Genomic DNA, 15,828 nt, shown 5'->3' on the forward strand with positions numbered 1-15,828 from the left:
AACAGTGCCCATGTAAGATTGATATAACTAGGTTAATACTACTTATCCTGGCCTTTCATTCTGCATGGAGGGGTTTTCTTTCATTAGCTCCATCAGATTCAGCAAACTAATGTAATTCTGGTTTTCATCTTAGAATATGAAATCTTGTTTTCTATTTAATTTATTTTTTATTTTCAGTGGCAGTAATCAGACTGGTGCTGGTCCTTCTCACCAGACACCACCAAACCTACAGCATCAGCATCTACATCATCATCTCTATCATTACCATCTCAATCCATCTCGCCTTAATCCATTCTGGCCAATGAGACTTACCCCATTTATGGTATGTACTATCATTGATTCTTTTTTGGACTGAAAACTGTTTGTTTTTTATTTGGATAAAGTATATAAGCATTTGCTTTTCCAGCCAATAGCTAAGAAAAAATAAGTAAATTACATGATATTGAGATGCTTGACATCTTGACAAGCCCCATTTTAGTCTCATATTAAATTATTGAATCTGTCCCCCAGGCTGAATGTTAGACATTACCATGATACCTTTACATTTCTTTGGTGTAAGTAGGCTTAATTCTGACCAGTGTAAAATAATCGTTGTTATTTTACGCACTATTTTAAATCTGATTTTTTCCCATTTGATTATTCTACAGCCACCAATGCCAGAGATGCCACCATTTCCTCCCCTTCCTGCGTTTGCACATCTACCAAGAAATATGCAAATGAGATTAGGTGGAATGGTTATTCATGGTCCATTTGAGGTAAGTAATTTTATTTAAACAAAATTTAGTTGCTTTTCTATTTAGGATGATAAGCACTAGTGCATGAAAGCTATCTAGGGCTGAGTAAAAAAATCAATTATGGTCATTAAGAATTTTAAATGTCAAAGTTGCACTGTACCTGTCATTGGCTATTTCTTCCACAAAGTTTCCTTTCAGCATGTAACTTTCCCACAATAAACTATAGTAACTGATCAAAGGCAATAAGCATTCATCATTATATGTTTTTGACACAGAAATAACCTATGTAATTAAAGATTTGGACATACTTGATATTAAGTATTCAGAACAATTTTTAAGATATTACTGTCAATATCTCAATTTGGTAATCGATAACCAGCCCTAGCGCTAACTTTTTTAGGTTCCTGATGGTTTCTCAATGTTAATATTTACGTTTTATTTTTAGTATGCTTTTGATGGACGTGGTAGCAGTGCTAATCGTGGAGCATCACAAGCTGTTATTGAACAGAATACTCTGCCCCATAAATATAAACAGGTTAGTTCAGGTTATTTTACTAGTGTTCTATCTTAATAGGTTGGGTACCTTTGAATTTGTTGAAATGTGATCAGTTTTATAGATCTAGATACTGAATTTTGTGTGCTTTCTGACTCTATTCTAGTTCACAAAGGGCCAGTTATTTTCAACAAATTTTTTTTAAGAATTTTCGCCAAAGTTGAAACCCAAATTTTGTTATCTATACAAATCTGAATCTTTTATGAGTTCATCAAGACATTGTCAAATATTCTTCAATGTCCCTGTAACCTATACAGTACTATTTACGAAGTTAAACGAAGCAGGGAAAATCCTGCCACTTGGCTGTTGGCTGGTACTATGTGGTGCACAGGCACATTGAAGAATATCTGGTAATATCTTGATGGATTCATTGATACATAACAAAATTTATACAAAATTCTCAAAAACTAGCGACCCAAAAGTGTGATTTATGTTCGGCCCAAACATTCCTATATTCCACCCATAAATCACGTCAGAGGTATGAGTATGGCCAGCTTTGTTAAGATACTGGAAATTTCAACCTGTTTATGGTGCATATCTAAACAGGTAAAAAGATGTGGAGATGAAGAAGAAGAAAATGATGATCAATTAGAGAAATGTACTATTTGTTTGAGTGAATTTGAAGATGGTGAAGATGTTAGGTAAGTTTCTAATTTTAGTTGTTCTGTATTCTTAATATTTCACTGTCTTGTACCTAAAAGTGTTGATGTATATTCCTCCTGTACTTAGACACTCTCTGTGTTGTAAGGATAGGTATAGAAGCTCAGAGAATTTATGGGGAGCCCTGGTGGCACAGTGACGCTTGCTCCCTAACCCAAAGGTCCCGGGTTCAATCCCAGCATAGGTCAAGATAATACCTTTGGTTTTTTCAACCAAGTTTCCCCCTGTCAGTGAGATGAAAAAAGCATCTAGTCGTTCGAATAGGAAAATAAACAGACTTTGTGTGCTGTGGAAATTGAAAAAAGAGCGGCCTTATGCCACTGTCCTGACAAAATTTCCCTCATTGCACCCAACATGACTTTGCTTGTCTTCATTAGCCCACATGGTGCAGAAAAGTAGGACGTAAAACTCCATTCACTTCATTGTTTTTCAAAGAATTTATGGATAAGATATCTGCTTTTGTTTTCCATATCATAATACCTATTTTGTACATTGAGTGCAGACGGCTAATAATTATTATTATACCATTCTTCAATGAGGTTATTATTTTTTTCAGACGGTTACCCTGCATGCATCTATTCCATATAGAATGTGTTGATCAATGGTTGTGTACCAATAAAAAATGTCCAATATGTCGTGTTGATATTGAAGCTGGATCAAAAGACCAGATATCTGCTGATTAGTTTGTTATATTTATTTATTTTCTTCATTTTAAAATGGTCACTTAAATTCTACATCACTCTGCTTGTAGCTTCATAAAAGATGTAGCATGCAACATTGAAGGTACGACAAACATCAGGATCTATATTTAAAGGTCATGTTTGGTGGTGACTTGCTTTGATAACAGCAAAAACATAAAGCTGAAAAATGGGTAGACTAACTAATTTAAGCTGTTATGAATATTTCTAATTGGTTACAGATAGATATACTTTTTCATCTACATTTAATAGACACATTAATATTTAGCATTTTCAGTATTTATAATTTCAAGTCATTTTATTAAAGCCAATCTTGTCAAATTATTAGGTGCATTTCATTTCTAATACCTTGACAATGTGATAATTTGGCTGGAAATGTTGCATGTTAAAAGCTATTTGATGCTTTCTTAAAGTATGTGTACTTCTAAATGTAATTTAGGCATTGAATATCAAAGCTTGCCTTTGTGTCATGTATTTTTCATCCTTATATAATTACAGTCTAATTAGAATTAGACCTTCGATCCGTTTTTTATTATCTTTTATTTTTAATATAGCCACTTCAGTTAGGGTCTTACTTCAGCCCTCTTGAACATTCGTCAAATTAACCTTTTGTTCTAACCTGAAAAACATAGCATCAGCGTCACGCAAGCGCTGAAGAGCGTATAAATTTGACTACTGGCATCATCGAGTTAGATCATAAGGTTAATTTGACAAATGTTTAAAAGGGCTGTCCTTAGACCCTAACTGAAGTGGCTATATTAAAAATAAGAACTAATAAAAAACAGAACCAAAGCTTGGTCTAATTTTAATAAGACTGATATAATTAGCAATTAACAATCTGCTTTAATACATATAATATAATGTGCAATATTCTGCATTTTCTGACTTAAAACACTTAATTTGTTGTATTTACAACTTTATTTATGGTGATTTCAAATTAAGCTGTATACCTCAATACATATTAGCCTTAGTGTTTTTTTCTTACTTAAATTGCTTATTTTCACATTGTCTTAACTAATACCAATAAAATTGCTGTTTGACTTAAAGAGATTGTAAAGAGATTTTCTAATTTTTATGTGTTTTAGACATCTGTTGATCCTGCAATTCCACTAAAGTTACTAAACTAAAATGTTTAATGACGTCACTAATTGCAAATGACCTCATGTGATACAAGCATATTTTAAAAATAATGATGTCATGAAACACTTCATTTTAGTGGAATTGCAGGAACTGTAGACAACTAATTGAAAATAGGAAGGTTCAAATTGATGCTATCAGTGTCCAATACACATCAACAATTTAGAAAACTTGTTTATATTCCCTTTAATTGAGGTCATTTTCCTATTACCGGTATTTAGAATTTTAATTGTATTTTGAAATGTGCTATATGTACTGTAACGAAATTACTATATTCATTATTTTATTTGTATTATTTCATAAATTTGTAAAAATCATACAAAAAAGTAGGTAGTCGAAATTCAAGTATTCTAAATTCCAGGGATACCTGACACCATTTGTATTAATGTAAAGTCTCATTTGAAAGACAAAATACATTTGAATTTACAATAACAAAAAACTCACTGTTTAAATAGTGCTCAATATATATATTACGAAATGATATTACGAATATGAAAATAAATTTGCCACGCTCTAGTGTAAAATGAAATGAGAGAAAGCATGTTGATTTCCTTCCAATTACGAACAATTGTATGTAAAATTGAATAACTTAACTCAATAATTTATTGATATGAATATTATTTCATATTATCAACTGTTTTCTATGACCGATAATCATGGACAATAATATCTAGATTTAGAGTCATGCTTGAATTGTAACAGTCTGAATAGAAACTATTCAATCTTGAATCATATCAAATGAAAAGCTATAGAAAGTGTTATAAGACTATATATCTGCAAGCTATCGTATTTTCTTTTCAATAATAACAGAGATTAAAGATATTAAATACAATAGAAGAGTGTAAAAGGTCATTAATGTTCAACCAATACTATCAGTTTATCTATAGATCTTATCTAGTCCCTTTGAACTTTTACTTTCATTTTTGATTTAAAATAAATTAATTTGGGCATTATATTTTCCATTAATTGTCACTATTTCACATTGTTCATTGCACACAAATATATTTCATAATAATATTTAACTGAATGCTAAAGTAAAAATAGAATTAGTTCTTTTTGAAATAGAAATCCTTAAAGGGATTGTGAAAAAGTTTTCTAAATTTTTTTATGTGTATCAGGGACACTAATAACTTTAATTGTACCAATTAATAGTCAGATGTCTGTAGTTCCTGCAATTCCACAAAAAAATTTGATGACGATGTCACTAATCGCAGAATTTGCTTTATCACATAAGGCACTTCGCGATTAGTGTTGTCATCAAACACCACAGGAACCACAGACGTCTGATTGAAAATGGACTATTGCAAATTGATGCTATAAGTGTAAAAAATTTTGAAAACCTCTCTACAATCTCTTTAATCCAATATTTTGAAAAGCTAAAATTATAGCTGTTTAAATATTTGTTTTAACACCTTTTTGAAACTATTAGTTATCCATGTCACTTTTTAGAATAAACAATGGACTTCATGTTTGCCTACAATTAAATCAATTTTATATCTCCAAGTCACATATTTAACTCATTCATCTCAAATTATATTTGGCACTCGCAATATTTTGCATCATATATTTCTTCGAATCATACTTTGTAAAAAATTAGTTGGTGAATTGTTGGAGCAAGGTATATGTTGTATTGATTAATAAAATGAGGACTGGTCAATTCAGACTAGAAGACTAGATGATTGTGACTATGTTATGTACATATTTATGAAATTTATTTATTTTATTGCCTCTTATGAAAGAACTTTTCGTAAATTGGTATTAATCATTTCTATTTTTTAAAAAAAGAAGAAAATTTTAACTAAAAGATCAACTTTTTTCATTAGAATTATCAAATTTTTGATTTATTGACATGCTTATCTTTAATATTAAGATTTTTTTTTTTTCCATTTGCCATTTTGTCTACAGGTTATTACACAATATATATGTACACTTTCCATTGTACAAATTCATTTAATTACTTCCCCTAGATGTTTTGCCAAAATTGTAAATTATATTTTCAAGTATATTACACTTAGAAAGTGGAAGAATGAATTATATTTTCCAGGTTATACTAAGCCTTCCTTCAAAATATTCTTTCTTTTGTCTCTGTAAATCAAAGTTTACTAAAAATTTTTTATGTGAATTGGATTATCAGTTTCAAAGCAGTATTGATAATCTTATAATGACTTTGCAAATATGAAACTGGGCATGTATTATCAGACCAAAATTGTAGACATTTTCGATTAAAAATCTCCAAATATAAATTTAACATATAATATAGAAATTTATCATAAACGTTTAGTACTGTATTGGAGTTGATATTTGATTGACATAAAAAAGAAATACGATTAACCAATCAAATAAGTTAAGAGTAGCTTTTAAGGCAGTCTCATTAAAAATTTTGATAACTTATTTGAGGTCTTAATCTACCTTATTTTGAGAATTTTACAATTCTTGTTGATTCAAAGGAAAATATTTTTTATGTCCAATTTGGGATAGTTAAAGGCCTCCCAGCTGTGAAGTTTTAATAAGGCTTGGTATAACTTATAAAGTATATAAAGGTTATAATTATTACATTATGATTATTATTATTATTATTCCACTCTGTAATTATGGTGCTCAATATTTTCACTTTAGTGTATAGTCATTTATACTATCTTGATTACATAAGAGGAAGTAGACAACAATGGTAGAAAATTATGCTCTTTTGTAATGAAGGTAGAATTAGTTCATTTTGTTTGCCCTTTGTCCACAAACATCGTATGATTTTAGCTTTTAAAGTTGCTTACAAGAAATTTTGAAACTGAAGTTTGGATTACATCAAAAATTTTAAGATATTTCTAAGTCTTCTAGTTTTAGAGCAGCTAGCTATATGACATCGATCGCTGTAAATATTTGCTTATCTTTGACAAATCATTTTCTTGATCTGGCCAATGACGGGTCTCAAATCATTTAGTTTTGATCACTAATGTGTTGAATTCAGGAATCAAAGCTCCTAGAGAAAATTAGAATACGTGTAACTCAAGGCTGTTTTATTTATTTTTTTGTCAGTCGGACATTTTTCAATTATCGGGTTGGTCATCAAGTTATTGTAATATCAAGCAGTGATTAATGGCTTTATATTTCATTAGAGAGTTGTCATTAAATTTTGAATTAAACAGACATTGAAAGCCATGTAATAGCTAACCTATACTTGATGTCTGATAGAGAATATTGACCATCGGTCATTTGAGCCAAATCAACAGCCCAGGTGTAACTTTGACATGGAAATAACACACACAAACATAATCAGTCATTTTGAATCTCTGTCTTGACTTAATAAGTTGAATTTTAATAAAGGTTATAATATTTCAACTAAGCCATCAAATCACATTTAAAGTTTTATAAATGGCTTTAAATGTGAATTAAAGGCTTTATTGAAACATAACCTTTTTAAAAAACTGACTTATTAAGTCAAGGAAGAGATTCAAAATGGTTGTGAACTATGTTCAGATGTGTTATTTCCATGACAGAATCATAAGCAGTTTCGTATGAAAAGTGAACAAAACGCAAATACATATTTCTTGCGGAAGGCTACAAAAGGACAAAGGGTATATGAAAGTTTCCCATGTATTAGAATATTTTAGTTGGCTATAGAAGCTGTGATAGATATTAAAATAAAGAATTTAGCCTTAAAAAATAAAATTATGTTGTATATTGGTATATGGTATTATTGTATGATATGAATGTACACTATATATTTAGATTTTTAAATTTAGAGTATATATAGTTAGCTATAATTATATTTATATTTCATTCTTCTCATCTTCATTTGATTATTATTATTATTATTATTCACATTGAAACCTCATTCAATCAGGCTTAAATTGCTTTGGAATATTGAATTTTAACTTGATTATGCTCTCCTGTTAAATTTGATTCATTAATATTCAGATTTGCCTACACGTATTAAAGGAATTGAAATATTTTCCATAGAGCTCAATTTCAGCTATGCAGATCACTTTTCAATATGGAAATTGGAAATCCAGTTCTGCTGAAATTCTTCAAAACACATTGAGGAATTAATTGTAATCATTTGTAGGATGTTTTAACATTTTCAAATTACTGATGTCATAACAGTCAAGAATTGCAGAATATCTGGTTGTCAGATTTTAAATTCAAAAGTGATACAGGTAGCTGCAATTGAGCACTACGAGTGAGTAAAGCAAATTCTAATCTACTGCAAAGAACTCAAACTTTGCACAAAAGTATATTACCTCTGATTTTGCTGAATCAGTATCAGATATCTAAATTTATTAGAAACAACTTTGAAAAATCAAATGAAAAGAATACAGCTCAAATCATGAAAGCCACAAAAAAAATAGTTTAAATGTAAATTCATTTGAAAAGGTCAAATTCTGGAAAAAAGAAAAGCAACAAATTTTGAAATTTAAATGCAAAAAAATAGATATCTAAATTTTATGTTAAGTTATGTTTTGAAATTATAGGAAAATATTCCATATAAACTTTTAAAAACTTTAATTGAGTATGAAAATTTTGATTATAAAATTATTAAATACGAAAATTTAAATACTTATTTTGGTCTTCTTGAAGCTCAGATATGTGGAGTACTGAATCATTTCATTAAAGTCATTTACAAAATAAATTATTATCAGATAATTGTTAAAAAAAAATTATTGGAAACTTTGAGTTGTTAGTGAATATATTTCTGGTTTGTTATTGTTATTAATGATAATCATGAATTATTTTAATAGATTACAACTCACTAATTATGTAATGCATTTTGTTATATTTGGGAATTAAATTAATGCTCTTGCAATGGTTGTTTATTTTTGTGTATTGATGATGAGATTTCTACTTTTTGTTGTTATTATGTTTTTGGTGGTTTTCTGTTGGGTTTAGAATGTTTTTCCAATCTTTTTAACAAATTATATGGTATTGTATATTATTAAAAAGGTTTAATTGACGACTTTTATATTCTGTATTTTTTGGTACTTTAGTATTGTTATTGCTCTAATATGGAAAATTTTACAGCTGGTTTCATACAGTTTACTCATATTGGAAATTCAAGTTGGATGTCTCTAACAAAACATTTTTTTCAGAAAATTGCAAAATATATTGCATCTTAAGATATTGAAATTTCAATTCAATAATTTGCTGTGTTTTGGAACTGAACTTTTAGTTTTGGTCAACTTTTTATGATGGCAAAATCAAATAACTTGGAATATGAGACTTGTTGAAAAATTTAAAACTCAGGATGTAGCAATCTTTGATTTTGAAATCAACCAATCAACTTTTAATCTTTAAAAATAGACAAATGAAAAAGACATGGGGCTTTTAAGGTTTATCATTTGGATCCAAAATAAACTGAAAATCAAAGATATATTTGCTCATCTGTATCAGATTCAAAACACAGGGCAGTCCACTTTTATTTTTTAGGTAGAATGAATAGTAATATACTATATAGATTAAACTTACATTGTGTTGATCATTATCTAAACTACCTAAATATAAAGTAGACTAGTGGTGATTATGTTTTAGATCTTACCTGATGTTTATGAATACATACACCTTTTTGACTATAGTTGAGAATATGATATACATATATTATGATAATGAGAAAATAAAAGACAAGGTAGTTTTGTAACTGGTGAAATGCAATGGTTTGAATTTCTAGTAATTAATATTGTTAAATTATTTAAAGAAATAATAATGTCTATAGAAAATAAACAAGTATTTGCTGCTGTATTTTTTATGTTCTTTTCTCTGTGGAATGGAGTGGGTGTACATCATATTATGTACATGGGACTTGGGCCTGACTAGATGACATGATACAGAAATTCCGAGGCCTGTAGCCAGACTTGATTGTTCAGTAAGGGCAAGTAATACATGTATATCCGAAGGGCAATCCATGTGGCAAACCGCCAGGAAATGTCCGGAACAATTTTGGCTAATTATGAAAAGCGTGATATTGAAGTTGATTTACAAAGCGTGATATTGACGTAGATTTACAAAGTGTGATAATGACGTTGATTTACAAAGTGTGATAATGATATTGACGTTGATTTACTATGCGTGGTATTGACGTTGATTTACAATGCGTGATATGGATGTAGATTTTCAAAGTGTGATATTGACGTTGATTTACAAAGTGTGATATTGACGTTGATTTACAATGCGTGATATGGACGTAGATTTTCAAAGCTTGATACTGACTTAGATTTTCAAAGCATGATATTGACGTAGATATACAAAGTGTGATTATGATATTGACGTTGATTTACATACATTGTAACTTTGAAGTTGCCTTACAGAAAAGTTAGCCCTCGACTTTTTTTTAGAACACTGAGACGTGTATATATTTGTTAAGTTACTACAATTTATACTGACATGGATATTATTTATAACCCGTAATACGGACAGATGAAATTGTGTTATATCACCTTCTAAAGTTAGTCGACTATATCATTTAACTTCAATATAATCATATACTCGTATGAATTGTAATACATTAGCGATAAATTAATTGTTTACATGACAACAAAAATTGTTATCAGTAAAATGTACGGTAAACTTCCTGGTACTACCAGATTGGGTCACGGTGTCTTTAATACAGCTAAAAATACAGTAAAACAATTTGAAGATGATTAAACGATACTTTTAACCCTAAAAGACAAAATTAGATATTTGAACATAAATATACTACCAAGTTAAGATTGGGACATGCTATATCCTCGGGTAACCTTTTAAGTAACCAGACTTTATTGTTCGGAGGGGCATGAAATATATTTGGAGGGGTAACGATGTTTGGTGTTGCAGTAATGGAATTGGTCGGTTGTCACATCCCCCCGGGCCTACATAGACTAAGTTCGGATCAGCAGCACCGTGATGAGAGGCGGCACCAGCCTCTCGAGACTGAGGGTACAATAAATAGGGGAAAACTGGATGGAGTTTTACGTACTAATTTTCTGCACCATGTGGGCTAATCAAGACGGACAAAAAGGGGGAAGGCTGACTCATTGGGATGGGCAGAGGGCAATGTCCAGGCTGTATTCAAAGTGCGGCAACTTTGTCGAGGCGTCATATAATCATAGCGCGTCTGTGAGGGTTCTCCAAAGAAAATTTTCAAAATATTGAAATGATTTGGTACATCATATTCTTAAATTTGTGAAAATATAAAGTTGAGGTTTAAGTTGGGGGTGCAAACCATTTTTTTAGTACCCCCACTCGCGCCGCCACTGACTGTTTTACTTTCAAATTCACTTTTAAATTATTCTACTCACTGACTGTATATGGTTTGAAGAATATATACAACGAGACTGTATATGTAACGTGATCCTTGAAGATTTATATTATAGGTAGAAATTATTAGTCGAATGATATCTGGATCTATTCTTAACAAAAATCGTGACACTATTGTACTAAATTAACATAATAATATATAAGTAAAACGAAGTATCACATATACCGTTACGCAATGTACGAGTATCCACGAGTATGCAGAGGCACATATTTATATATCGTATCATAGACTATTTTGTTTAATAGCCAATTCAAGACTCTTGTAAATTTGAAAGAGTGTGTACTGAATATTATATATCAAGATCTTTAAATATACAGAACTAACTTATAACTTCTACATGTTATAGGCCCCTAACTCAATTCTGCTCACACTTCCCTATATAAAATACAAAACTATAATGCATACTTATAAGTTACACATCATTAATGCATATTTCTTGAAATATAACTTATCTCTGAAATGATTTACATAACCAACATAATTATATATATGAACTTATATGAAAAGCAGAAATTAAACTAGTAGGAAATATATAGGTTTCTTTTTGGAAAATGGCAGAATCGGCCTTTTTTGAGTACCGGTATAATAAAGAGGATGGCGCCAAGTTACATTTTACCTTTAAAGGGACATGTTCCCCATCCATTCGACCAATCGTACATTTGTCTCAGAAACGGGAATCTTTTTTAGCTAAATTAATGAGTAATAGTGTTCACAGTTCATGAGCCTTCATGTGTGTACAGAAAGTTAATTGACGACTCGACTTTAATTGAGGGGGGCGGGGTGGCTCAGTGAGTTAGACGCTTGCTCGCTAACCTGAAGTTCCAGGGTTAAATCCCGTCAATACCTTCGGATCTTTCAACCCGGTTTACCCCTACAGTGAGCAGGTAAGAGGGGCTGACATGGGAAAAGCGTCTAGTCGTTGGGATGGGACAATAAACTGAGGCCCCGTGCGCTACAGGCTCCCTCGACAGCTCGAAATCGAAAAAGAGTAGGCTAATGCCGCTGTCCTGGCAAAAATTCCCTCATAGCACCCTGCATGGCGTTGCCCGTCTTCATTAGCCCACATGGTGCAGAAAAGTAGGACGTAAAACTCCATTCATTTCATTTTTTCGACTTTAATTGAGACTCTGCCATATATAGAAGATACATGGGCTATACATAGAAAAGACATATATAGAAATAGAAAGTGACATTTCTAGATCTAAGACAGTAACCTATATTTGAGGGAATTATGCGGTTTTCGTGCAGTTTTAATACTTCCGGAGACTATTTATATATGTATTCAAAACCTCCCGAAAATGGCGAACGATGGAATTTAAGTCACGGCTTCGATTACATTGATTATCGTGAAAAATATGCAAATGTATACAATTGACCAAAGCGAATTGTTATGGACAGAGACATAAGAGTGACAATAGAGAGCAGTATATAGATTGACAAGCTGTATTGTTTTTGATTGATGACAATCTAGTATTTATAGCTTCTATCTGTCACTTCTCTTTATTCTAACCTACAATTTATCATATTTTTTACACATAACTTCATCACAAAGCCTCGTGTATTATATCCGAGCGTCCTTAAGATTTCAGTTGGAACGAACGAGTGCTCATTTCAGCAATATGAGCGACTATACTGCAGTTGATATGGGAAAGAAAATTTTGAAAAGTGGACTGCCATTTACGCGCATTTCGAGAGTAGGCTAACTTCAATATCATCCACTAAACCATGCATTTTAATAACCATATATTAGCCACAAAAAGTGGTAGGGACCAAACATATCGTGTCTCCACCACTCTCCATTTTTGGGAAATGACCATGGCCCCGCCTGACCTCAAAACATACAAAACTGAGCCGTTTTCTGTATGCTTTATAGATTAATTACCGAAATGACCGTTACATACTCATTCAGATACTTCAGAATACATCATTTCAAGGTCAAATTTTCAATAAGTATGATCTTCCAGCCGGGTTTGATTCCCCCAATAAATATTCTGCGCACACATAAATATGATATTTTGTTCTTCCCAAGCGACACCAATTCCACTTCTGTATTATGCACTATCGAAGAGGTTTGAAGTATATTGATCACAGAAGGGTTCCACGGAGAAATAATTCACCGTGTTAAGATTTATTCTTTTCCAAACTTATTATAGAGCACATGGGAGGATCGAAGAGGTTTTTAAGTCGATAATTTTTTATCTACATGTATATGTAATATTCGATTTATCAACTCATCCGTAAAAAGTATGCCTACCAATCAATGACTGTTGAGTGGGACCACTAAAATAAATGTCATGCACCAGTGAGCGTTTAGCCCCTTACGCTCAGGCAAGCACAAAAATACGTATGTTAACATTGTAAAAATCGTATTTATTCCCATTATGTTTTAGCTTTATTCATCTTTGTTATTGGAACCTCGTCCACTATAAAATGAAATATACTCCATAAGTAAAGTTTTGAATATTTCGAGAGCAATCGACGGAGATTTCTGAATCCACAAGGCCTTAGAATAATCTTTGCGGTTTTTCTGGTGCTCCTAGAGATATACAATGGTTATGTACTACAGCTTATTTCGACTATTCTTCGGAAGCTCTGCAGCATTGCAGCTACCTGATGTTTGTATGTGTATATAGACAGAAGAAGAAGATTAATGAAATTAAAATTTCTCATCAAACTATCAATATCATTGGGTGTGGTTGTTATTTTTTGGCAGGGTGAGCAATAGGCTAAGGTCTACGTTTCCAATTCAAATTCAATGTTACATTGTTGGTATCATATTATCACCGAGGTGGTCATCAGACTCACTAAATCCAATTTTAATTGTTATTTGTCTGGCAAGGATATTAAATCAGACCTTTAAGCAATTATGACTCGAATAACAGATAAAACTGTTGATATCTTTTAACCCGGATGCAGTTATCATCCCTCGTGACGTCTAGCTCAGGTCACGCACATGCGCTCTACATGAACACAAACAGAAAAAAAGAAAATGGCTTGTCGAACGAGTTCGATCTCTAATTAAATGGTTTTATGAAGGATTATATGTCTTGATTGGGGCTGAAAAATTGCCAGAGATAAGGATTATCCAACGTCTTTCAGTGAGATCACCGTTAATCGGCAGGAAGTGTAGATAAAATGGGATTAAGAGAATGGTTTATGTTCACTCTGGTGATTACTTACGGAGGTAAAGTACAGAGAAAATAAAACTGACTGAAAAAGAGGTCAAACAATATAGTTGATCAGTCAAATAGAAAAGACTGTCTTGCCTAGTCATAGATTTATAAATAAGTTGTTTGTTAAACTATTGATTTAAATAATTTCTACTGTTGCTACAGAAATAGAACCAAAATAGAAATGAATTAAGAAGATCCCGAATTTAATGATTTTCTCTTTTGAATGAAGACGGCCTATTCTTTCATGCCATGGAATTTGGTGTTGTTATTGATTTTTGGTTGTTTTCATTTAATAATCAGCTGTTTGCTCTGTCATAAAAGTGCAATACATTCTAGGTGCTACCAGTATCAGGGAAATTGATCAGTTTCGTCTCATAAATGCACTTAGGCTACATTTAGGACTAGCCTATTTAAGTCATTACTAAAGCCATAAAGGACAGACAAGATTTATTATTTGTTAGGCCTACTTGTTAAATGTTCAGTTCAGGAATGTTAGTCCTATTTAAAACCTTACAACTTACTATAAGCCTTAGAATGTTGATAAAAATGATGTCTTCAAAATTTGTTTTTACAGAGGACAAAATTTTTGACTTTTTGGGGTTTAAATTTCTAGGAGAGAAATATGTTTCTTTTCAATGTAAACTTACAAAAAGATTAAATTTTTATCAATGCAAAGACATTTTAAGACTATCAGTACTATTTGAGGCTGATATTCCCATTCTCATTTAAAAACTTAAAAAAATTCAAGAAACGTTTTGATTTGCTCAGACAATAATATAATTTGATCTAGGATCTATAGGCATATTTCAAGCTTGTTAAGAATGTTTTCATACAAGTGGTTGTTGAAATCTGAATTGTGATGACGAAAGGAAAGACCTTCCCTTAATAGTAACCTTGAATAAGAAAGAAATATTAGCTATTAATATAATGAGAACTCAATTTTGACCAAATGAACCAATCAGCGTTAACTACACACACATATTTCTGTAAATAACTTTGTTATCTTCATCTCTCATTATTGTGATTTTGTGAATTATGCAAAGCAAAAATCTTAGTTACTGGTATTTGAGAGAAGGTTTTAAATTAGTCAGTACAAAATGCCATGCTTGAAACTGCATATAATTTTCAAATCAATTAGAACACACATGTAAGCTAATGTCATAAGATATACTGTGGTGATTCATGGCTCAGTTTTTGATTAAAAAAATTGTTTCGAAGTTTAACACGACAAGCTCACTAAGATAAGGTTTCATCACCTTAATATTGTCATAAAATTTGTAGCTATCATTATCATAATCACCATATGATTTGTTAATTAACTTTGATTGACATTTCACTTGAGGTGTTATAAATAGGTCATTTTTTTTGTTGCCTTGTTGAAATATTCACTTATTATATAAGTTAAGTAGGATATTATTGACTGTTCTATGTGTTATGGTAATGCAGAAATGGGTGGAGAAGTTGAAATTTGTTGATTTTTATGAAATATGTAAGCTTTATCTTTTGGTAACTAAGATACTGTATTAAAGATGGGTTCCCTTATTTTCATTTATGAAAATGAAAATGCAAATGCTAATAATACTTGTATAGA

The 15,828-nt window shown here is 31.2% G+C and overlaps 1 protein-coding gene across 1 annotated transcript; it reads left to right on the forward strand.

Moving 5' to 3' along the window:
• Positions 1-1,194: 1,194 nt before the first annotated feature.
• LOTGIDRAFT_138976 (hypothetical protein) lies at positions 1,195-2,630 on the forward strand (the record flags this gene model as incomplete). The annotated part of the gene is made up of 3 exons (XM_009049186.1): positions 1,195-1,269; positions 1,834-1,928; positions 2,504-2,630. Coding segments are annotated over 3 exons (297 nt in total), but the record flags the coding sequence as incomplete, so codon positions are not given.
• Positions 2,631-15,828: the final 13,198 nt, after the last annotated feature.

The sequence above is a fragment of the Lottia gigantea genome, assembly GCF_000327385.1.
Source record: "Lottia gigantea unplaced genomic scaffold LOTGIsca_131, whole genome shotgun sequence".
Taxonomy (NCBI): Eukaryota; Metazoa; Mollusca; class Gastropoda; family Lottiidae; genus Lottia; species Lottia gigantea.